General features: G+C 40.1%; 2 protein-coding genes across 6 annotated transcripts; one reads left to right on the forward strand and one right to left on the reverse strand.

Moving 5' to 3' along the window:
* Positions 1 to 291: 291 nt before the first annotated feature.
* On the forward strand, positions 292 to 10,499 carry LOC131246817 (galacturonosyltransferase 8). 5 transcript variants are annotated; one of them, XR_009171515.1, is made up of 3 exons: positions 292 to 1,705; positions 7,491 to 7,859; positions 10,429 to 10,499. XR_009171515.1 is itself a non-coding variant. In XM_058247235.1 (2 exons), the coding sequence occupies exons 1-2, from the start codon at positions 329 to 331 to the stop codon at positions 7,764 to 7,766; spliced, it is 1,653 nt and encodes a 550-aa protein (XP_058103218.1). In that variant the 5' UTR covers positions 292 to 328; the 3' UTR covers positions 7,767 to 8,122. The 5 variants fall into 5 exon arrangements, 1 of the variants encoding a protein (XP_058103218.1); XR_009171514.1 differs by lacking the exon at positions 10,429 to 10,499 and adding an exon at positions 9,931 to 10,115; XR_009171513.1 differs by lacking the exon at positions 10,429 to 10,499 and adding an exon at positions 9,940 to 10,115.
* A 7,916-nt stretch (positions 10,500 to 18,415) lies between these two features.
* LOC131247166 (uncharacterized) lies at positions 18,416 to 19,315 on the reverse strand. Its single transcript, XM_058247598.1, has one exon. The coding sequence runs from the start codon at positions 19,313 to 19,315 to the stop codon at positions 18,416 to 18,418; it is 900 nt and encodes a 299-aa protein (XP_058103581.1).
* Positions 19,316 to 24,707: the final 5,392 nt, after the last annotated feature.

The following is a 24,707-nucleotide window of genomic DNA, read 5'->3' on the forward strand; positions in this document are numbered from 1 at the left end:
TGGCGATCCTCGCCGCCAGAATCCAGTCCATCAAACCAAGATCCAAAACGAATAGAACAACGGTCCAGATCAAGCGATGACTATACTTTAAGAAAATCAATGCAACAAATTAGATAGAAATATGATTATAATTATTACACAATATGCACAATATGGACGGTTCGGATTGAAATAATCAGCTTCCACTTGTCTAAGATTCACGTGCACGTGTATGTATAATTATACTGCCTTAAAGCACCGATGGATTTCTTTCCTCATTTAAAGTTTAAACCCTCACGTAATCATCAAACCCCCTTTCTCTCAGCTCCCTCTCTCCATCTGAGAAGAAATGGCGATTCCCCCGCTTCGAAGCACGCGAATCTCTTCCAATCAGCTGTTCATCGCTGCCCTCCTTCTCCTCTCCCTCGCCGCCATCTTCCTCCTATCCGCACCGTCCGATCTAGATCACTCCACTCTCACCCGTTTGATCTCCAACCCCACCCGCCGCTCGATCCTGGCCCTCAAATCCGACCCCTTGAAGGCCCGTCTGGACCAGATCCTGAAGCAGGCCAATGACCACAAAACCCTAGTTCTCGCCTACGCCTCCTACGCGCGCAAGCTCAAGCTCGAGAACTCCAAACACCTCCGCATCTTATCGGATCTAGCCCGCAACTTCTCGGATCTCATCTCCAGGCCCCCATCCATCTACGATCCGAGCCGTCCATTGCACTCATCTCCGACGTCCATCGACGAGCCGGCCCTCCGCCGCTTTGAGAAGGACGTGAAGGAGCGAATCAAGCTGACGCGCCAGATCATCACGGAGGCAAAGGGATCGTTCGACAATCAGCTCCGGATCCAGAAGCTCAAGGACACGATCTTCGCCGTCAACGAGCAGCTGACCAAGGCAAAGAAGCAAGGGGCCTTCTCGAACCTGATTGCAGCGAAATCGATCCCGAAATCAATCCACTGCCTCGCAATGCGGCTGATGGAGGAGCGGATCGCGCACCCGGAGAAGTATGTAGATGACCCGGCGGCTGCGCCTCCTGAATTGGAGGACCCACGGCTCTATCACTATGCCATCTTCTCTGACAACGTCATCGCTGCATCTGTTGTGGTGAATTCGGCGGTGAAGAACTCCAAGGAGCCGTGGAAGCACGTCTTCCACGTTGTCACTGACAAGATGAACCTCGGTGCGATGCAGGTGTTGTTCAAGATGAGGGATTACAATGGGGCCCACGTTGAGGTTAAGGCAGTTGAGGACTACAAATTCCTGAACTCCTCCTATGTGCCGGTGCTCCGCCAGCTGGAATCTGCCAATCTGCAGCGGTTCTACTTCGAGAACAAGCTTGAGAATGCGACGAAGGATACCACAAATATGAAGTTCAGGAATCCAAAGTATTTGTCAATGTTGAATCATCTGAGGTTCTATCTGCCGGAGATGTACCCGAAGCTGCACCGGATCTTGTTTTTGGACGACGATGTGGTGGTGCAGCGGGACCTGACAGGGCTGTGGAAGATTGATATGGACGGGAAGGTGAATGGGGCGGTTGAGACGTGCTTCGGGTCGTTCCATCGGTATGCACAGTATATGAACTTCTCTCATCCCTTGATCAAGGAGAAGTTCAATCCTAAGGCATGTGGGTGGGCTTACGGGATGAATTTCTTCGATCTGGATGCTTGGAGGAAGGAGAAGTGCACCGAGCAGTACCATTACTGGCAGAACTTGGTAAGATCATCAGAACTCCGTAGTATGGATTCTTTGTGAAAAATGCGTGGATGGCAGCATCAATATTAATTAGATGGCGGTGGAAATGGACAATGCCCATTCGGGACTTTATTCAGCCCAAGAAGCTGTTCATGTGGGGCCCATTGTTGGGATATGAAATTGTCCATATGGCAGGCCCCGCGATGGATGGGAAGTGCCAACAGAATATACCCCATCGGATAATCCATATGGTGGAAATATGCATTGCCTGTTGGGGACTTTGTTCGGCCCAAGAAACTGTACATGTGGGGTCCCATTGTTGTGATGCAAAATATCCGTATGGTGGGTCCCACGATGGATGGGAGGTGCCACCCGAATATTTCCTCATCAGATGATCCTAGTCCCCCTTTACTGGTGGGCTGTTGGATGCAGTTGTCCATCTCCATAAGATGTCTATGATGACCTATTAGGCCATCGCTCATCCCGTGATCAACCCTGTGCCATTGCTGAATTGAATAGAACTGACATTTCACTTGATAAAGCATCATACAGTAATGCCTCAATTAAATAGTTATAATTCTGTAGGTGGAGTTTTATTTTTATTTTTTCATTTTTTATTGTTTGGAGAAGATAAACAGAGATTTGATTAAGGTCAGGAACTTAAACTAAGGAAGCTAGTTTCCACTACAAAGAGCTGAATGGCTCACCCTGTCCTTAGCCAACTCATCAACAATGGATTACCTCCTTACAAACATGAGCAAATAAAATGTTTAGCCCAATGGTGATGGATCTAATGTTTAGCCTGTCGAGTTTAATGTGATCGTTGCATAACAATTAAACTGAAGGGGAAATTTTATACGATAGCTATAAGACGAGCCTTACTTTACGTGACAAAATGTTGGGCAATCAAGTAAATAGGATGAGTGTAGATGGAATGGGGATGTCGAGATGGATGAGTGGCAAGACGAGGAAGGATAGAGTTAGAAATGAATGCATTCGAGGGAAGTTAGGAGTAACACCAACATGTAATAAGATGAGAGTAAATAGACTTAGATGGTCTAGGCATATGCATTGGAGACCAAGAACAGCACCGGATTGAAAGAGTGAGTGGATTCAAGTTGAAGGCTCTAAAACAGCAAGGGGAAGGTCCAAAAGGACATGGAGGTAGTAACAAATGACTTGATGACCTCTGGTTTATCTAGGGTTATGGTCCTTGATATGATGGAGTGGTGGGACAAGATTCTTCTAGTCAACCCTAGTTAATTGGGATAAGCCTTAGTTGATGACAACAACAGCAAGAACAAAACTTAGAACCTGGATCATTCACCCGCATGATGTCATTGGACGAGTCTCCTTCTACTATAAACCCATCCTTATTGTTACTACTTACATATGTAGCTTCTAAGGACAGAGCTTTCATGCATGTGCATGACTCCTTGAGCAATGGGGCCTGAGTATACCATGAGGGTATGGCCTTTGCCTAAGGGTCTGGGACTGCGAATGTAAGCACCGCCCAAGTTTAGTGTCTGCCCACCTTTAGGAGGGGGTGACCATCTGGTGGCTTGTCTTGTCTTTCATTAGATGTAGCATTCAACAATCATTCATCCAACCATTGAAGCAGAAAATCCCCTTGGGAACCAATGGCCCAGATTATATTTGAGAAGCTATCATTATGTGATTCAAACACATGGTTGTAGATTGTGATGCACCCAAAATCATAGAAAGGAAATTTGGAAGAGGAATTATACCATACTTTGGCAGGGTTTCGTGGAACTAATAAGCACATCCGTTATACATGCTACATATATGGATGCCAACCCAGACCATCCAATTTTGGGCCAGGCATATCTGAGAAGTCACTCTGATCGAATGATCCTTACCATTCAGTTAGTGGCCATCAAATAGGCATTTTGAAAAGGCTAGATTGATTTTCGGGGCACGATACATCCGCCATGTGGTTGATGATATGGGCTATCTAGATTGACATATATGCATGCCACATGCATGGTAGACCCATGCAAGAGTATGATCCACCATTTCATCACAGACTTCTGGTCAGGATATCACCTTAACCTCTCCCAGCTATTTTTGTGGCCAGGTTGTCTTTATCGATCCTCTTTCACCATTGGCAAGTGTTAAAATCGGCATATAGTGTTTTCGTATGTTCATGATTGATGCCTGATACGTACTGGACGATACACCTAAAAACAGTCCAAAAAAGGTCGAAAAACCTCACAAAATGCTATGAAACATGTTAATAAACATTGCTAAATACTTCTCCCTTGAATATTCCTTTAACAAGCCAATCAGGAGGTTAGGTGTGACTCAGTAGTACCGTTGGGCACCAAAACTGACATATTAGTTTTGGATGATACCTCAAGCCTCGCTTATTGAGGCTGTCTTTGGCTTTCATAGCACATGATCACGTCCTCCCAATTGACTCCCCATCATTTTATCTCCTAAGTGGCTGCTCATAGACTACTTGGGATATCCTCTCTCTCTCTCTCTCTCTCTCTCTCTAAATCATGTCGATCTTCTTACAGATCCACCCGAACGTCTTCATTTCTTAATCATTCTTCCTTTGCTCATGCAGCCTTCTAATTGCCCAACACCTTGCCCATATAGCATGGCCAATAAGCCAATCAAAATCCCTAAGTTTTGATTGGGATTTGCACAGCCTTACTTCATCCACGGAGCTCTAATTGAATTGGTAACATCCTCAACAGTATCTCCATTCATTTTGAAATATGGAACCAAGGTGATGAAACAAGGCGCTTAAAATCTCTTTGCAATTGATTTTAACTAAAGCCTCACCTCTACAACTGCTTCTTCTTCTTCTTCTTCTTTTTTTTAAAGGCAAAATTTTGTTGCAGAAAAAGGAAAAACAACAGAAAAACAGACCCAAAAAAAATGAAAAAAGAAAAAAAAACCCCTAAAATATATTACAAAAACTGCTAATGAAAATTCGTCGCTACGGGGAACTCGTTAGTCTCCTTTTGCCAAGCTGTTCCTACTCCTGTAACAATAGGCTCGTCCATGTCGTAGTGAGATTTTATTTTTTTCAGTAGAATGTTATATTTCCTTAATATGGAAATTGTGGTACAACGTTCTGGTCCTCAATGGTTGAAGACCCTAGCTTGGCACTTTTTATCAGTCCTAGGGTTTTTGGCATCTTGGTAAGGTTCTTACCAATTGGTATCAAAGTCAACACATCATGTGTTCAATTGAGTCCTAGAGGAGGTGACCTGTGGAAAGGACAACCTGGACTAGAGTGAAAGCTGTCTTGCTATCTCAAGGTGGGAAGGGCTACTTGGACAAGTGGCAGAGTGAGTGCCTCCATAGAGTGGGCTTCTGTGGACATAGGCTCTGGAGTGTGGTGGTGTGTATCTTCAGTGGTTTAAGAGCATAGTTACCTGAATCATAGTTCAACAGGTTTTAGTTTGAATTTGTAGTTTGCAGCTTGATAATTTTCAAATTTTCTTAGTTTGCAGGGGTAGGTTCGTTTAGTTCTTTTTTAATATATAAATTTGTTTGATTTGCTGTTTTAGTTTGTGTAGTTCATTGGATCAGCATGATACTCCAAGATAGTTCAATTTAATTTGTATGGTTGCACCGAAATTTGGTAGAACCATCTCTTGGAAATATTCATGGTTGTCACATGTCAATCACCACTTTCTATATGGTGGATCCTATCATGATCGCATGGCCTTTTTTAAAAAATAAAATAAAATAAAAATCATGATGACATGGCCTTCACTTTCAACTTTGACCATTAATCATTTCTTTATAACTATGGTTTTAAGATCACATCCGATCTTTGTGTATTTGCCATCACGATTCATGGTCATGAGATCCAACATGTCCATAACATGGGTCCCACCATTTAGATCCACTAGCCTGTAAATCAGGCTAGTGAGCTTATCAGATGAGCGCAATGTTAGAATTAAGGTAACGGCTTAGAAAAACTTACCTAAAGTTTTTTAATCCATTCATTTCTTTGTAAATTATGGCCCACATGTTGATTCGAGCAATGTGATTTTTGCATCATAGCATCAAAATGTTGTGACGAATTGATGAACTGTTTTTATCTCAAGCCTGTGTGGCACATGTAGTGGCTTTTACATGAACTTATACATGTATGTGGGCTTACCATGGCTCCTTCCAAATTCAGAGATTTGCTAGAATACATCCTGAGGTGTTGCAACCGCATATGTTGGGACTTCAGCCGTTGGATCACGGTCCTTTTCAATGATGCAAAACGTTTATATGATGAGCCTCACAATGGATGGTGAATACCGAAAATAACTCTCATTTATAAATATTTAACCTTTTAATTTTCATATGTTAAGGACAGTGTCCATATTCAAGGGAAAATGGTTGAAAAGTTAAAATATTCAGATATGAGAGGTTTTTTTTTTTTTTTTTTTTGTCTAATCTCTATACCACATCCAAGGCCAGGCCCGTCATATAAACAGTCTGGGTCACTGAAGAATGACCCCATATTCAAAGGCTAAAGCCCAGAGTATCTTATTGCAATGATCAGGATATCTTCTATCAAGCCTCCAAAAATCACTGAGATCCAACGAATTCTTGAACTTATTCCAGGGGTTTGCTAAGCACACTAGACATACCATTTACATGCCACCATATGTCATCGCCCAAAAATTAGTCCAGCCCAGACATCAAGTGGGCTGCTATCCTAGAAACAGGTGGACGGCTTAGAATACCTTGGCCAAGAATTTTGGACCCATCGTTCTGTCTCATTAACTACTGTCCACCCGTGCAGCAGACCAAGGTGATTCTTGGGCCAGGGCATCAACATAGTGGGTCCCTCTTGATGGATGGATTGAATCTATATGTATGCATCATGCAGGCACATGGGCTGGCATTTACAAAAGCTGCCTACTATGTGCATGTGGCCTGCCTGTCAAAAACGAATTGGGAATTGAACTATGTCATTCCAATCCGACGACGAAGACCCAACTTCGGTGAATTGAACTGCAATTTAGGTCACTCGACTTGAATCACAGTTTGATCAAGCAGTTCATATGACCAGGTTTTGAAGTCGTAGTGGTTCGAGTGAGATTTTGTTGGTGAATAAAAAGGAACTAATGGAATAAAGTGGGCAAGGACATAACGATCTTTAAAGCTCTATAGAGCATCTGAGATGACATCGATCAAGTGAGATTTTGTCAGTGAATAAAAAGGAACTAATGGAATAAAGTGGGCGCAAGGACAGCGATGTTTTAAGCTCTGAAGAGCATCTGAGACGGCATCAATATGTCGAACTGGTATCCATAGAACATAAGATTTGACTTGAAACTCAGCCGAGTCAACCTGGCTTGACTAGAAATTGAGCCAAACTGGGAAACTCATGGAATGGTTTGACTTGGTTCAGACTCAGCACAAATCAAACTGTGTCACTCGCCTGAGTCAAGAGACTTTTAATTGGAACAAAGTGCAGGTTCTGTGATTTGAGCTCGCGACCTCAACCAAGCTGACTTACAACATTTACTAGTTGACTTAAACTGTTTTTTTTTTTTTTCATACTATTTTAAGTCTATAATTAGTGTAATTAAAATCATAATTTTAAGTATTAAATATTGAGTCACTTGAGTCTTCGAGTCAAACTGACCTGGCTGGATATTGAGTCGAGTCCAGTTTCTAAACTATGGTTCAAATCAGGAATTCTTCTTCCTGATCCCCCCAAAATTATTTTATTTGGTCCATTGTAGTGGTTCTTCCTTCCATCTATCTTGTAGCGGCCAGCTTCCTTACAAGCGAAAGGTGTTGATGTTTATTGCAGAACGAGAATAGGACTCTGTGGAAATTGGGAACCCTGCCACCGGGCCTGATAACATTCTACTCCACAACAAAGCCGTTGGACAAATCTTGGCATGTTCTGGGACTAGGCTACAATCCAAGCATCAGCATGGACGAGATCCAGAATGCTGCTGTTGTGCATTTCAATGGAAACATGAAACCATGGCTCGACATTGCGATGACCCAGTTCCGACCCCTTTGGACAAAGTATGTGGACTATGAGATGGAGTTTGTCCGGATGTGCAATTTTGGTCTTTAGAGGCGGAAAATAAAAAAAGAAAAGTTTCGCAGCTGAAGACTCTTTAGATCCAAAGAGACACGGACACGCCCATTCTGGAAACTGTCATCTGAGGTTTGTTTACATTTGTTTTATCAAATTCCCGTTATTCTTATTAACTGCCATATATATGTATGTTTTGTGTTCTGATCAATTGTTAATATTTTTCGCAGCTGTAGTTTCACATGTGTAATGACCTTTTAGCTTTTAGTTTGGTGGGGCTTCTTGAGAGTTACAGTATATAGCTTTTGTTCATCTCCACTATTGTATTCCATTTGAACTATGGATCAACGATCGATATTTATGAGATTGATGACCATAGATGATACACGTTTAAATGCTGCACTTGCTGACCTTTTTCTGTTTTAGTTTAGAGAAAAACCTTGATACTCAGGCAGAGTGTGATGGGTGATTCGCAGGCATTTTAGAAATGTTTTGGAAATTGCATAGGTGGTATTAGAGTAATTCAAGCAAGGGGGTATCGCACGTGCAACTCACGTGCAGTGAGGGGAGTTAGAGAGAAGGGAGAGATTAGGAGGAAGAAAAGAGGTCGAGGGAAAGGTGGGTGATCCCATCCTCACTTTTTCCATTTCTGTGGCCCACTTGAATCCCCGATCTGCCTATTTTTTAGGCTGATGTCTTGACATGAACAAAACAACAAATTTATGGAGCAGATGTCACATAGTCATCATCAGGATGGGCCCCATAGAATTAATGAACAAAAAATGATTGTTTGTATATTAGAGATAACTGAAGATTTATTGAGAAGCTCGCACAACAAGAAAAGAATACACGGCCCAAATCACCCTACCAGCTAGAGAGGAAGAGCAGCCAAGGCTGCCTTTACAAAGACCGACCATTCCTTCACTAGCCTTTTAACATTGGAAATCACCTCATTCACCCCTACTTCCGCATTCTGGAAACATCGCCCATTCCTAGACCCCCCAATTACCCATAGCACGGTCATGATGAACAACCACCAAAGAACCTTACGGTCCTTACGAACTCAGCCCCCATGCCATGCCCATAACAATTCTTTGATTGTTTTCGGCATGACCCAAACCACCTGAAAGGTAGAGAGGAAATAGTCCCACACAATCTTAACAAAAGGACAATGAATAAAGAGATGATTGATTGACTCCTCATTCCCCATGCACATCAAACAAACGTTAGGGAGAACCATCGCTCTTCTTTGGAGGTTGTCAATAGTGAGAATTCTTTTCCAGCCCACTAGCCAAACAAAAGCGACTACTCGGGGAGGAGCCCTGTAAAACCAATGATGAAATGGATGAGATGGAACCAAAGAAGAAGGCAAAGAGGACAAGAAGGAATATACCGATCTAGTCGAGAACTTCCCAGTACTATTGACAGACCAAACGACCCTGTCTTCGTCCGTCTGCTCCAACTCAACCAATTGTAGGAGGGCCAATAATGCTACAAACTTGTCAAACTTGATATCAGTCATATTTCTGGCGGCTGAGACCCACACCAAACATCAACTTAGAATCAGACACGAGATCCCTTACCAGCTTTGAAGGAAATACCCCTCCTCACCATGTGTTGCATTGCCATAATCGCTTTCCAGGCTCCCAAAGTTCTGTGCAATGACAAACCTTTGACATACCAGCTGCAATCCTGAACCCCATACTTAGCTGCAATTATTGGACAGTTAATAATGAAAACTATCCAATGGGCCAATTTCGGGAATCAAGTGTCCCAGAATCAGAGGTTAGGATTGATCAGCCAATCTGATATTGTAACAGTGACATTGACAGTTAGTACTACATGGTAGTCGGGTTTATTTGGAGCTAATGCATGCCACATGTACAATGTCTGAGTGCCTGCATATCAGGTGTCATTCTCTTCCAGAGTATCAAGTAAGTCTTGTTAAGTTTATGGTTTGCATGACAGTGTATGTTCCTTTCATTAGTTGTCCTGGTTATAGCTTCCTTTAACGATATCACGTGGAAAGCATCTTTGGCTGTAGACTGTTTGTGCAATGGCAGGAAATATGCACAGGATTGCCTGGCCCCACCAATCTATGGCTGATAATGTATTTTCGACAGTGTCATGTCCCCCTTGGAACATTATGGTTCTATATTGTAGTCTTCATTGCCTTTGTGTTTGTAATTTGAGAATGGAATAGGTCGTGCAGCCTCTCCGTTGAAGTGCTCCTTGTTGCATAGGGATGTGTGGACTGGCTAATCAATCCGTCTTAACTTTCGAATCAGACCAGCCCCCTGTTTCACTAGCCATCTCCAGAAACCGCACTGCTCAGATGATCTAAGCATCCAATCAATAGCCTATTAAATGGCATTAGAGAATGTTTATGGGAAAAAATGGTCCAATCGTCAATCCAAACTATCCATTTGGTGGGGCCTACCATTTATTTTTCCATATGGTTTTATGGCTTTTGCAATCCAAAGTGGGTCCCTTGGCTTTCAGTAATTTTCATTGTTTGTGGCTGTTCGGATTCCATCGTTGATCATATGCATGGGCTGTGAGAGGTACTGATTTTGTTCTTTGTAATCTTTGCTGGGGATGAAGATTTTTCTTTCTGCTTTAGTAAGCAAATGCATTTGATAGATTCTCTTTTGCATTTGCATTTGATTATGTCTCTCTCTCTCTCTCTCTCTCTCTGCAGTATGGGGTGTGAGAGGTATGATGTTGTTCTGTATAATCGTTGCTGGGGATGAGTATTTGCATTTGCATTTGCATTTGATAGATTGTCCTTTATAATCTTTGCTGGGGATGAGGATTTTTCCGATGAGGAATTTTCTTCCAGATTGCATTTGCATTTGATACTCTCATATTGCATAAGAATAGCCGAATTGGCGTACTGTCCAAGCTGATAGACCTTAATCTAGATGGACCATAAAGCAAGTTTTACACTTAATTGATCATAAAAAATATCCCATCGGTGCAGATTTAGCTGCAGTTGTAGAGAAAATCATCCAACGGTCCTAATCCAGTGACCATTTCTCACTGAACTAGGGCATAGAATTGTCTAATCAATCTGCATCTTGAGTCAATTTCTATCTACAGTGCATTCGGTGAATCGCACGGAACGGATTGAGTTAACAGAAAGAAGAAGCACATGCAAATTCAAAGAACTCTGTTGGAGCATCAAATGGCTCACCTACACCTGAGTGCATGCTAGCTCGTACACATCACCCCCTTTTTCTGCTGACTCGTCACTAGTCTATAACTAGTGTAGGGCATCGTATTAACTAGACCCATGGGACCCACTTCCAAGATCATCTGGAAAAAATGAAGGCCACACGTGGCCATCGAATTGTCCATTGGCCTGATTTAAGAGACGGTGATATTGATGGTGTGGCCCACCACTTACATCAATCATATGTCATACAAATATGAAACTTCAGCCGGAAAAGATGGGAATCTATGCGAGGTTAGCGTTTCTGCTCGTTTGGGAACTTGCATTTGAAATGCATTGAAATCCAAATCACAAATAATCGGTGATTCTTCCAAATCCCTGCATGAATACATTGAAATTATGTAGTATATTTGTAGAAATTTAAATTTAATTACTAAATTAATTTTAATATTCTAAATTAGCATACATATTTGATATTTGGCAGTATGATTGTAATAAGCCCAATGAAATATAGACTAAGGCCAAAGAAATTTCAAGCCTTTGAGTGGGCCACCAGCATAGGATCATAAATGAGCGACTTACCAGCATTTTTTATTTTTTATTTTCTGCTGATCTACATGTTCAGATCATTATACTAATTTAATTTTAGTGATGCAACCGAATATTTAATTGTTTAGGGTACCATCAACATGCTACATGTACAATGGATTAATAGTTTTAAGGACACCTCTGTTACAGGTGTAATACTTTCACCTTTAAAAAGGAGGTTTCTTTGAATGCGATCTTGCAGTACTAGATTAATGGTATAGATATGGCCACGTAACACGTATGAAAGATAACTCATATTTGAACAAATTGTCAAGGAATTGTGCTTAGGTGATTTGGAGATAGAGCTTACAACCGTTAAAGCTATATCATCATTAAAGCTTGTATAAGAGACTGCCGGCGAAATAAGAATATATTCAGCAAAAGGCTAGGCACGATCAAGTAGAGGTAACCATCAACCTACCGTTGGCAGTATATAAAGTTGACACATAAGTAGCGGTTATACTTGCGACCTCATCAATCAGTTTATAAATAGCAGGGGAGAATACAATTAGACATTTCAGCATTAATCCAAAACACAATAACTTAACAATCAAACCAACGCAACGCTATTTATCAAGTCCTCCAGGACATTTGACTCTCTCCTTTACTCAATAACTGCGGACCCTTAATCCCTACGATTAGATCAGTCCATCCTTGCCTTCAGACTGACTTAGTAATAGCCGATAGTCGGCTATAATTCTCTTCCATCTGTGCCTGTATATTGGATTTGAAAGAGGATCGCAATTTTTGAATTGTCTATCTACACTCATATGCTGGGTATATAGTAGCTTGTAAATTTTGGCGTTGCTTTTCTTGGCTCATCAGCGTGCTGCTCGGCAAAGTACTTTACTGTTCTTAGCTAGGTCAGTCAGTGATTTTGTCTTTAATAGTAAGTCTCATTTTTTTCACATTCATCTTTGACTTATTTATGCTTAATCATACAATTGCTGTACATTCGGAAGTCATTGGTTTTTAAGGTAAAAAAGAATTTATTGGAGGAAACATTCTAACCTCTGCAAATTACCTAATTAGCACACCTAATAATTGGTTGAATAAATGGATGGTCTCCAGACTAGTTGATCAAGCACTGCTCCATCTTGATGTTGGGTCACTAGTATTTGGTTTGAATCAAATCACAAATTGGTTCTGACATGCTGGCAAATATTACGTGCATGTACTCGGCTGAACTCTAAACTAGTAAGGTCAAAAACGCATTCCAACTTGGAATTACTATAAATATTAAGAGATTTGAAAGCACACTAAAACTTATATTCAAATAACTCCAAAACCATGCTGCCATGCAATTATTTGGATTGCAAATTCACTCAAATACACTTAAATCAGCTATGCCTAACTACCCTTACTTTTGCTTATAGAAGGTAGGTGTAGATTCGTGTGGATTTTCCTTGAGCTTTAGGAAATTATCAATGATAAAAAGCTGCATATGAAAGTTCGCATACAGCGGGAAGAGGGATGATCAGATATAATCCTATCCGTTGCTTTTTCTACAGTGTATCTCACTGAATATTTGACCTTTAACTGTTTTTGTTTACAGGATCACTTTAATAGCATCATATCAGACGGATAGGATTGTTTAACAGGTTCGATTACTGAGACATAAACCATCAATGCCCCGGTGCTGCATATGGGTGGACCTGATTTGCTGATCATCCTACCACGTGTAGGGTAGAAAGAAGAGAAAGCCATTTTTCTTTTCAATGCACATAGAAATGTGGCGGATGTGGACCGTGAGGAGTTCACTACGCTATACGTAGTGTGGATACTCCGTGAGGCCCACCTTGATGTATGTGTTTTATCCATGCCGTCCATCTGTTTTTTCATATCATTTTAGGGCATGAGCCCAAAATTGAAGTATGTCTAAAGGTTGAGTGGACCACACCACAGGAAAAAAGTGGGGGATAGGATAATGAGTTCCACCGTTGAAAACTTCTTGTGGCCCATCTTTACTTACCATCCAACCTGTTGATAAGGTCACACGACCTGGATGAAGGGAAAACACAAATATCAGCTCCTTCCAAAACTTTTTTGGCCCCCAAGAAGTTTTTAATGGTGGGCGTTCAATCACCATTGTTTCCTGGGTTATGATCCACCTGAAATTTGGAACTACCTCAGGGGCTCATGCCGTAAAATGAGATGTAAAAATGAATGAACGGCGTGGATAAAACACATACATCATGGTGGGGCCCACAGAACTTTTCCAGCACCGACGTAGGTACTGGAAATGTCACTACCGAATCTGATTGCATGGACAAGTCCTGATGGGTCCAATGTCTTGATGTCCCCAGTCCGCACGTGATTGGCCTACGGTCCGGTGGCCCTCATGTAGGGCATCTTCCATCCAAGGTGGGCCCAGATAAAATGGTCTAGTCCAACGGACCATGTGCTTCCAGTTTCATGGACTGGTACATTCAACGGTGAAGCCGGAAGGACTGCAATCTGTAGAACCATCTCTGCATATTACACACGTGGCATGGTTATTCATCAATCTGAGCTGTCCAACCAGTGGGTGTAGGTATGGATGGTTGATGATCTAAAAATCATACTCATCAGAAGTCCATAGCTCTCACTCATCTTCACTTTGCAGCTCTTAATGTTGACCGTAGCTGTTTTCTTTTCTACCGTTGATTTCAAAGGTGCTGTTTAGATGGCTAGGATCATGATCTATGGTTATCTGGAGTCAATTTTCATACATACTGGGTACCACTAGATGGACGATCCTGATTGAAAGATAATCCCATCATGTCTATCGTGGCAATATGGCTGGGTGTACCGTACTCCAGTTCTCCTGGCTCTACGTTATCATCTCCCCATCAGAGCTGATACAAGGATGAAGGAACGGGGGCGCAAATTATCTGAGGCAGAGGATAACAGCTTAGTGGGTGAAGCCCTGAACGTGGGGTCCACCTAGATGTACTTATTGTATATCCAGCCGTCCATATTCTTTTCGATCTCGTTTTAGAGCTTGGTCTTAAAAATGAGGCAGATCCAAATCTCATTTGGACCACACCACAGAAAAACAGTGGTGATTGAATGCCTACCGTTAAAATTTCCTGGGGCCCACTGTAATGTTTATTTTCCATCCAACCCGTTGATAATGTCACACAGATCTGGACAAAAGGAAAATGCATAGCAGCATAATCTAAACTTTTGTGACTCTTAAGAAGATTTTAATGGTGTGAATTCAATTCCTACTGTGTGGTCCACCTGGATCTGCCTTATTTTTTGGATCACGCCCTAGAACGAGCTTGGAAAAACGGATGGACGGCGTGGATACAAAACATATATGTCAAGGTGGGCCCCACGGTCAGGGCCTCACCCACTAAGATTCCTCACCTAACCGCGTCCAGGGAACAGACGGTCAAAGTAGGGATTGAGCGAAAAGATGCCACGTTTCTCAGCATCGGGTTCTTGTTCCCGTTCCCGTTCCCGTTCCATCTAATCTCAGAAAAGATAGGAGAAAAAGAAACAAGATTCCGGTAGTTGTTTAACACCATTTAAAAAATGATGGTGGCCCATCCTCCTTACATGTGCTGGCCTGTACTGCTATCCAGACCATCCAAACTGACGTGTACATTGTACGGTATAGATTCTCAAGAATCAATCGTATTTAATGATCCTGATTATCAAATACATGGTTAAAATAAAGATTGCCTGCGACATGACCGCACCAAGTTAGTCGGTCCACTTATTTCAAGGCATGAGATAAAAAATAAGGCAGATCCATAACTCAAGTGTGTCATATAATTAAGAAGCAATGGGGAGGGAAATGCCTATTGTTGTAGCTTTTTAGGTATGTTGGTCCTGATGTTGATGTGCCATCCTAACGGTTCATTCTTAATCAGATGAAGAGCACAAAAATAGTAGATTGATCCAAAATTATATGGCCAAGAATGTTTTAATGGTGAGTGTTTAATCCCTACCTTTTTTTGTCGTGAGGCCCACTTGAGCTTTGGATCCACCTCAATTTTGGTCTGAAATCTGTCTGCAATCCTAAAATGAGGTGGAAAAACTCACCAGTGGAGAAGACTTTGCACAAACATTGCAATGGCCCCACCTAAATTCCGGCTATCATCGTTTCTAGGGGGTGCACTCACACCAGGATTTCACCCCAGCAGGATTTCACCACATTGATACTAGAACCCATGACCTCATTTTGAAACTACCGTGAGTCTACCACCCAAGTAAAAGTAAGTGTTTGAATTCTAAGTTATTTATGTCTTAAATAACTTAATCTTGATTCCTACTTATTAAATTGAAGTAATTAAGCAACTTTATATATATATATATATATAACTAATAAATATCGATCATAACCAAATTTACTTATCTCAAATAAGTTACTTATCTAATGGTGTAAATAAAAAAAGTAACTTATTTGGTGGCCTTAAAATGACCCTAACGGCATTTCCAAGTAATCAACGGATGACCCACTTGAGTTGTACTTTATTAAAGTCTTCTGATCTACATTGATACACAATCAACTGAAAGCTTAAGCTTTAAGAGCAATTGGTTGTTTGACCTGGCATCCAAATGGAACGTATTTTATATTTGAATTTCAAAAGTAATATATGTACCTTTAATAAATTCTCCCATGAGAGATAGTTTATGGTGTGAGTTGTGAGTGTCCTTCTATCGTGCTGAGTTCCACCCAGCATTTGGGGAGAGTGCTAAAGTCCCTGATCAATATATTGATGCACCATTTTTGGATAGCTTGAGCTTTTCAAGCATGATACACTGCAACTTTTTAAATGATGGTAATCTATCACAACTAAGAGAAGAAAAGTTGGTCAACTAATCATGTGGTTAGAGGAGAAATGGGAGTTTTGTAAGATGATAATTGCTTATGGTAGGAATGTGGTAGTTTTATTAATTATCTCTAATGTCTTGACCCCATATTTCACATGCACTATTCTTTATTTTTGCAGCAAGACTTCAATGCGCTCCCACCGTTTAAAGATAGGTGGTTGGAACCATTTCAAAATCTCAAAGGTCCATTTGGGGATGCATGCTAAGATTGTCATTTGGAAGATATGTGTGCACCGACTCTCTCTGAATTCTCTGTGCACATTGGGCACATAATCATTTCCTTTCTACCCCAAGAGATGGAAGGATCATAGCCCTTGAAATATGGACGGTTTGATTTTCTCAAGAGATGAAAAATCAGAGCCCTTGAGACCATCATCTGATCAAGGTGGAGGAATGTAATTTTGCATGCAGAAACCATTCCAGTAGATGAGCTTTTGCTAAGTCCACACGCGTGTACAAATCAGCTAATCCATACACCACCATACACACAAGCCTAGCACACAGTTGAAACATCCAAGCCATACATCAGAAGGGTACTGCTATATAAATTCCCTAACCCAATAATCAGTCGACCAAATTGTCAAATGGACCACAAGTACTTGATCAAATGTACGGTTGTGAAAATTTTCCACTTATTGCTAATATCATGGCACAAGAACTTAGCAGACCACCTTTATCTTTTAGATATAGGATCTAAAAGGTGAGGGCCACTTGATGGATGGTTTGGATATCTCACCTTTATGTCACGCTGGCATATCTGTACGCGTGTGCATTTGCCAAATTGTACACGCGTGTGGGCTTAGCAAATCTCACAATAGAGTGTGTTGAAAGGAACTGATATTTTCACTCCCACTTTTTAACACAAGCGCCATCTTTTTTCAAACTTTGGTAATGCTAGTACATATTGGTACTATTTTATTACCAAAAGTAGAAAAATGTACGTATGTAATATAAAAAATGTGGGTTAGTGTAACTCTCTTGGGATGATGGCTAGACATGTGAAATGTCTCCTTCGTTTATTGTAATTTTGTCATTATTTTAGGAATCCTAATCTAATTAGACCTTTTTTCTAACTCAAATCACACTAATTTTCAATAGTTCGGTTTTTGTTGGATTTTAGATGTTGTTGAAGATAATTCTATTGTGAATTATTTTATTAATAATTTTTTATTTAAAAAACTCAAAAAAAAAAAACAATATTCAACACACTTGAGCTGACCTGGCTCGAAGAAAACTTGATCTGGTCATGACTCAGTCAAAACTCAGCTCAACTTAAAAGACACACCATTATTTTTATATTATATATACTTTTACTTATTAAATAATACTGAAAATTTTTAGAAAAGTTAGTTCAAGTTTTCAAGAAACTAATGACTTGACTAAATTGAATTTTGAGATTAATTGATTTTTGTGTTTTTAAACTATAGGTATTAGGAAAGATTATATTTTCTCTTCTATATATTAGGATAATGGGTCACACCAGTTCTGATCGATTTGGCCCAAAAATCAGTTTAAAGTCGTACAAATACTAAGTAATTTGATGTTACCCTAGTGGTTAATTAAGAGTCTAGTGACAAATCTCATTTTCGACAATTTCTCTGGAGATGTTCAGATTTTTAATTATAAATTAAAAGATATTTCTATAAGTGTTGAACATTTGGGCATAAATGAATTATCTAAACACTTAAATAAATTTTAAATTAAAATCACAATAAATTAAAATATATAGGTGAGAATGTGAAAACATCCGGTGATATCGCCATCTGATTTTCTGGTAAAAATGTCATCTTGTTTCTTAAATCTTGGAGATATTTGTAAGAATGGTTATCTTTTTCTTTATGAAAACAGTCGTCCACTGATTTTTGCTTCTGGTCAAAACGAATTTGGATCGGGTCCCACTCAAAGGCTAATGAAAAAAGAAGAACGATGAAAAATGCAAAGGGTGTGTTTGGTTGCACCAAATATCATGATATTTGGTGCAACCAAACGGACCTAAAAGATAAAAATCAAACAAAAACAAGAAGAGGTTTGTGTAAATATAGAGTAACATACATTTCATCAACAAACAAGTAGAAAATTCCAATACCCACATCCATACCTAAGGAATTTTCCTTTCTCTCCTCACAAACAACCCAATTCCTTTAAATGCCTTGGAAATCCTCATTGAATTCAACCTCCCCATTCCTAAATTCATCTTCCCAGTTGAAAACCTCAGAGCTTGCAAGCAGCACAGCTGCCCATCAATGTCTTCATCTTCCTCCTCCTCTTCCACTTCACCTTTTCTCCTCCCCTTCTTCTTCTCGTTCTTGTTCTTCACCTTGATCTTGCCAGAATCCACCTCATGAACCTCCCAGAGAGAATCCATACCTTCAATGCCGTCCACGGTCTGTCTCTCTTCATAAAGCTTGCATGCCAATGTCCTCTTCCATTCTTTCTCTCTTCTCATCGACCCAAATCTCCCAGAATCAAGACCCGCCGGCACTGTAAAATTCTCTCTACTATCTAGGCCGATGACAATCTTGGTTGGGTCTTCTCTCAAGTAACGTTCAACTAACTCTTCACTTCTTGGGGAGTTCTCACTTCCTGCATGGGGCCCCATGAGGGCTTCAAGCTCAGGCACTGCATGGGGCCCCATGCAGGCTTCGAGCTCCGAGGCCATTGATGCCAGGGGCTCGAAGAGGCCTAACTCGGAGGTGTCATCATCGCCGTCAAGCTTTGTCCTAAAGACATTGAGGATTGCCTGGCATGTGTTTATGAGGAACCCACATCGTGGGGGAGTGTCAAGATGGGGGGAGATGGTGAGGAGAGAGAGTAGAAGTAGAGAGGTGGAGAGGAGGAGAGGGTAGAGAAAGGAGAGGAGATGGAGGATGTAAGGGAAGAAGAAGATGAGATATGCGAAGTAAAGAGGGTGGGAGTGTATGAAAGAGAATAAGGAGAGGATGTCTTGGAGAAGGAGAGATGGGAAATGGGAGGTTTTTGAGAAGTTGGATTTGGACATTTTCATTCTCTCTTTCTACCTCTTTGTCTTTGGGATTGTTTGGGGTGAGTGAAAAAAGAGAATTGGAAGAAAGGGATGATGAAGAGAGAGAGAGGTGTTTGGCTTCTTTTTTTTTATTTCTTTTCTTTTTCTATAACAGAAAGAAGAGAATCAACGGAAGAGATAAAAAATGTGAATGGAAGGGTGAAAGCAGCGTGATTAAAGGGAAGAGAGAAGCTGGCCTACAAATGTCTTTCTCAACAAAACAAACGGTCTTTTTTTGGATTCGAGTAATCTACAACAGTTCTTTGGTTTGCTGTGTTTACAACATTAGTAGCTCTGTGGGAGGCACTTGTGTGAAATCCGTTCCGTCCATCAGGTTTTCTGTCTTATATTCACGTATATATTGAAATTAAGCCTGATATAGAACTAAGGTGGGCCACGCCTTTGGGAAAATGTAGAATCACGACTAAAACATCTAAGTTAACAAATTGTGGCCCAAATGAATTTTTTGTTAGGCTGAATTTTTTATTGTTCCTTCATCATTATGATTTTCACATGATGAACGGTTTGGATGGAATATTCACACCAAAGTGGGCTCCATGCATAAACCTGTGGTTGGTGCCTTTCTCCATTGCTCCATTTGGTGTGGTCCACTTGTTATGCGGATCGAGATGATATTTTATCCATAAAACTAACATTGTGAGAAGCACGTGATGGACGGGTTAGATTAACATACACAGCTTGGGTTTTTAGTTTGTACAGGTGGGGATTGTTGCAGTGATCTAGATCATTGACCTGTTGGGGCCCACCTTAGATGGATTGTGCCCATATAATATCGAAGATAGAATATGTGTAGCTTTTAATTCTACGTTTTTCAATTGTAGATAAGCTGAGGTTCTCCTGGTGTCGACCGTCCATTAGGTCCACCACACAGTTCAATAGCTGATCCAATCCATCTGTCATTCGCTTTTATTTCTAATGGTTATCCGTTTTCTATACCATGGATTGGATGGTTAGGATTGCCTGATGACAATCTTTGTTTGGATTACTCTTCCCATAACAATCCTGACCGTCCATTATATAGGCAATCAACTGTATGGCTAGAATCATCTGATCACCCTGAAATTTACATGGTATGCCATTAACTCAAACACAATTGAGTTGCCAGTATCGAAAATGCTTTCAGAGAGTGGGCCACCCATAGTGGTACCCAAGAGATCAATGGCTTGGATTACCTTGGGCCTCACACGTACAAACAAAAAACCAAGGATACTGTGTTCATATCCTCGGGTTTGGAATCCAATGATTCCACCTTCTTTTTTTGTTTCTAAAGCGAAAAAAGTCTTCTTTTCTTCCCTTTCAGATTTCTTACATATATATATATATATATATATATTTTTATAGTGCTTTGACTCGCCAAAACCCACTTTTTGGTTGAAATGACCAGAATGCCTTTGCTAATTTTTATTTTCTGGGGGTTGATGTAGTCCGTGTGGTGTGTCGATGACATCCAAACCGTCCAAAAGGTTGGATTCCATCATAATGATCAAAAAAACCAAAAATCATTCTCACCCCATCATCAGGTGGGCCACACTATAAAATAATGTTGATCACCCAAATTGACATGTAGCCCACCTGATTATTGTGTTGGCCTGATTTTGGGTTTGTCTGATCACCCTATTGGACGGTTTGGATGTTATCCACAAGATGGGCCCCACAAGCTTGACTCTTAGAAAAGACAAACATGACTATTTTGGTCATTGCACCCCTTAAGATATTAAAAACCCAAGTTAGCTAGCTTGGAAACATCTGTCCATGTACTTCACTGGCTTGCCGGAATTATTCCATGCTAATCTCTAAATCCAAACCGTCGAAACCATGAACCTTATTGTGTATGAGGAGTGGCCCAGAAATCATCCTAATTTGATGATTCAAGCGTTTCAATCTTGCCCAATGAATTTGAACTGGTTGGTATTTTACTTGTAGACCATCCATTTGATGATCACTGATCAGACAGATAGGATCTCTGATCAGTGTAATATTGGGGCTAATCCCATATCTATCGTAAGGCCCACAATTTCAACGGTCAGGGTAAACGTATGTGAGGTGTATGTACATGGATATGGATTGTGTATGACCCACCATACTTCCGGAGTAGAATCCATAAAGGGATTTTTTTGTTAAAATGAATGAACGGATGAGTCATCTCCTTCAGCTCCGTGTGCAGATCATCTTTACAACAATCAATGGCCCACCTTTGGAAGGTCAACATACATTAGAGCAGTTACAATCCAACGATTGGATCTGTGGCCCACCCAAGATATCATGTGGATTGTCAGGCCTGTATGCTGATTGGATGTAAAGACTGCTGGAGTGGGCCGGGTTTGGCCTGTTTTAATTGGGCCTGGAAACCGGCCCAAACCCAATCCATTAGTGACTGGACCTTCTATTCCAGACCTATGCGTTTCCATTAGTTATAAACGGGTCTGTTTCTTGGTTTAAAACAAACATATGGGAGGTCTGACGGCTTAAATTGAAGGCCCGAGCCATAGCAGTACTGGGCCAGGACCCAACACCCAATGGGCCTTTTGTGTACTAAGAAATTGCTGACGTGTCATAAAATAAGCCATCCAATTTGTGGGACCCTATTTAGATGGATGTTGATCCGACAATTATTCTATCATTGTCATGATCATCTTCAAAAAATGTCATCCTAATTAATTGTGGTCGGCTGCATGAATCCTATTTTATGTCATTCCACTCTATTAAAGGTTATAAATTTACTTAAACCATTCAGGCATATTTGGAAAGATGCACCGCATTGCATTGCATTAGCTGAAATTATTGCCACCATTACACAATGATTATATGTCTAAAGATACAGTGATATTTTCACAATCGAATTTGACGCAGGGAAGGTTGTGAAGTGATAAAGAGAAAGGTGAATGTCTTCATCGCGTGAATAAGACATTGAATCCACAATGTGTAATGACTCGAATCCACGGGAGTTAAGAAAATGTAAAAATATTTTATTGAAATCTTTTTTTCAAACAAGATTACAGAACTTTAAATAATAAAATGAAACCTTAATTAAGAGTCCTAACATAAATAAAGTAAAACTTTCTTAAAATAGTAAAACTTACTAAAATAAAAAAGTTCTAATCCAACTATATAGAATTATTGTTGGCATGATAAGAAGCAAACCTTAAGAAGATACTAAATATAAAAACTCTTAAGAAAAAAATTATGTCTCACTTAAAACTTATTAACAATAGTAAGTTTTTTCGAAAATGAAAAATTTGAGCAGAAATGAGTTATTTTCTTGTGAAACAGAGTGTGACACGCTTATAGTTGTTAGTTGGTCCCACAACAAAATTTCAGTTGAAATTCATAAGTTGTGCATCCCGTAACTCATTTAAGACTAAAAGTTATGGTTGATTTACGGTTTCCGTTTTGAACGCTAATTTTTCTCAATTTAGAATGATTTTTTTTTTTATTTTATTTTTATTTTATTTTTTTGATCCAGACGTGCCTAGGGCACAGTTACATCATGTCCCACGTAAGATTAGGCGTAGAATGATTTTTTTATTTTTTATTTTTTATTTTTCAAACTTTTTTATTTTTCAGACTTTTTTCGATCCATCTAAGCTATGATTAGGTCTGCGGCCCACTCTACATCACCATCAAATCTTATGTCTGGGATTGAATTCTTCCTCTAAGAAAAATAACATTTGACATGAAACTAGCATCCCAATTATAATCAACGTACTAGATTTCACAATTAATACCAATCACCTATATTTATATGCAATTTGAGTGTCACTTGTAAATGATGCATATGTGTGGATAAAATATATGCATCAACATGGGGCCGTAGACATAGTGGATTTTAAAATTCATCAGAATTCCTATCGTATCATCTATTGAGACTGAAATTTCAAATACCTTAATTAATTCAATCATTCACATCGATTTCAAATGCTAGCCACCAAATCTAATTCAATATTGCATGATTATGTATACTAAATAGACCCTAAATCATTAAGTCTATGCTTACTTACTCCAGGCCCCATCCTTTTGACTTACCCCATGCCCCTTTGCAGCCTTCAATATGTATATATGAATATACTTTCTCTAACTATTGATGTAGATTTCAATGTCTACTATATATATATATGGAAAAGGTATTATGCGCTCGGCCTCACCATAAGCTCCCGTGAGGTCAAGCTGTGTGGGCCCCACCGTGATGCGTGTTGACTATCAACACCGTGCATTTGATGGGTGCCCTCTAAATTATGGGATATCTCAAAAATCAGCCGTATACGAAACTCAGGTGGGCCATACCATCTAAAATCATGTGAAGACACCGTTAAAACATATAAAAGTACTTGGTGGGGCCTACCTGAGTTTTGAATGCTGCTGAAACTTGGCCTGAACCTCATCCAAGTGGGACACACATAATGGATGGGCTGGATTTGCAAACCACATCTCAATGGGCCCAAAAAATGATTATGAATGTTTTAATGGTGCACGGCTCCTCCCCACTTCTGTATGTGGTGTGGCCCACAAAAGTCACGGATTGACTTTATTTTTGAGACCTAGGCCCACTATGCAATGGTGCATCTGACTGATGGGGTAGATGTTCGAAATGCATCACGGTGGGGCCCACACAACTCGACCTCATGGGATGGACTCGTGAGGTCGAGCGCATAGTACCTTTTCCCATACATACACACACACACACCAAATCATCCAAGTCTATTCTCATTTTATAGAAATGTGTTCCTTAACTGCCTAACATTCTTATAACATATAGTATGGTTGTCGTCTAAAAATTTTCTCTTCAAAATCAACATATAAAATTCAAAAACTTCAAATATCTTAATCCTAAGATAATATTTGTAAACTCAGACATTATTTAAATTTATGGTTCCTTCTATCTTTATATTCTAAGAATGATTATCATTTAACAAAGTTGATCTAATAATTACTATGATTAAGATTTTAATTAGCTAATCTGTGGACATTAAATGATAAATAGTCTTAAATCCATATTCGACAGACAAACACCCATTAATCAATGGTTGGTATTTTTTATTCAATCAAAATTTCAGATGGTAAGCTATGTATAGTGTGTCCCACAATTTGAGTGGTATTGATCTGATATATAACATAGGATTGATGAACGTCCGAGTATCAACCATCACACTTTGCCAGAGTATCACCATAACTCCCTTTCTTGTGTCACTTTATAGCCGAAGGGAAGATGAGAAGGAAGCATGTTGTTTTCACATGGCTGACCACTTATGGCTATTCAAGTGCCCATGCCCCATCATTCACTCTCTTCCTCTAACCTTTCACTAAAGTGGGCCCCACATGTTTCTCTTTGTTGGGTGAGATTTGTCGACAT

The sequence above is a fragment of the Magnolia sinica genome, chromosome 5 (assembly GCF_029962835.1).
Source record: "Magnolia sinica isolate HGM2019 chromosome 5, MsV1, whole genome shotgun sequence".
In the NCBI taxonomy this organism is placed as follows: domain Eukaryota; kingdom Viridiplantae; phylum Streptophyta; class Magnoliopsida; order Magnoliales; family Magnoliaceae; genus Magnolia; species Magnolia sinica.

What these genes read in the sequence shown, in the direction of transcription:
- LOC131246817 (XM_058247235.1), top strand. Translation starts at nt 329, where the DNA reads ATGGCGATTCCCCCGCTTCGAAGCACGCGAATCTCTTCCAATCAGCTG. An exon ending in ACCATTACTGGCAGAACTTG is followed by an intron (nt 1,706 to 7,490) that starts GTAAGATCATCA and finishes TGTTTATTGCAG; the next exon opens with AACGAGAATAGGACTCTGTG.
- LOC131247166 (XM_058247598.1), bottom strand. Translation starts at nt 19,315, where the DNA reads ATGTCCAAATCCAACTTCTCAAAAACCTCCCATTTCCCATCTCTCCTT.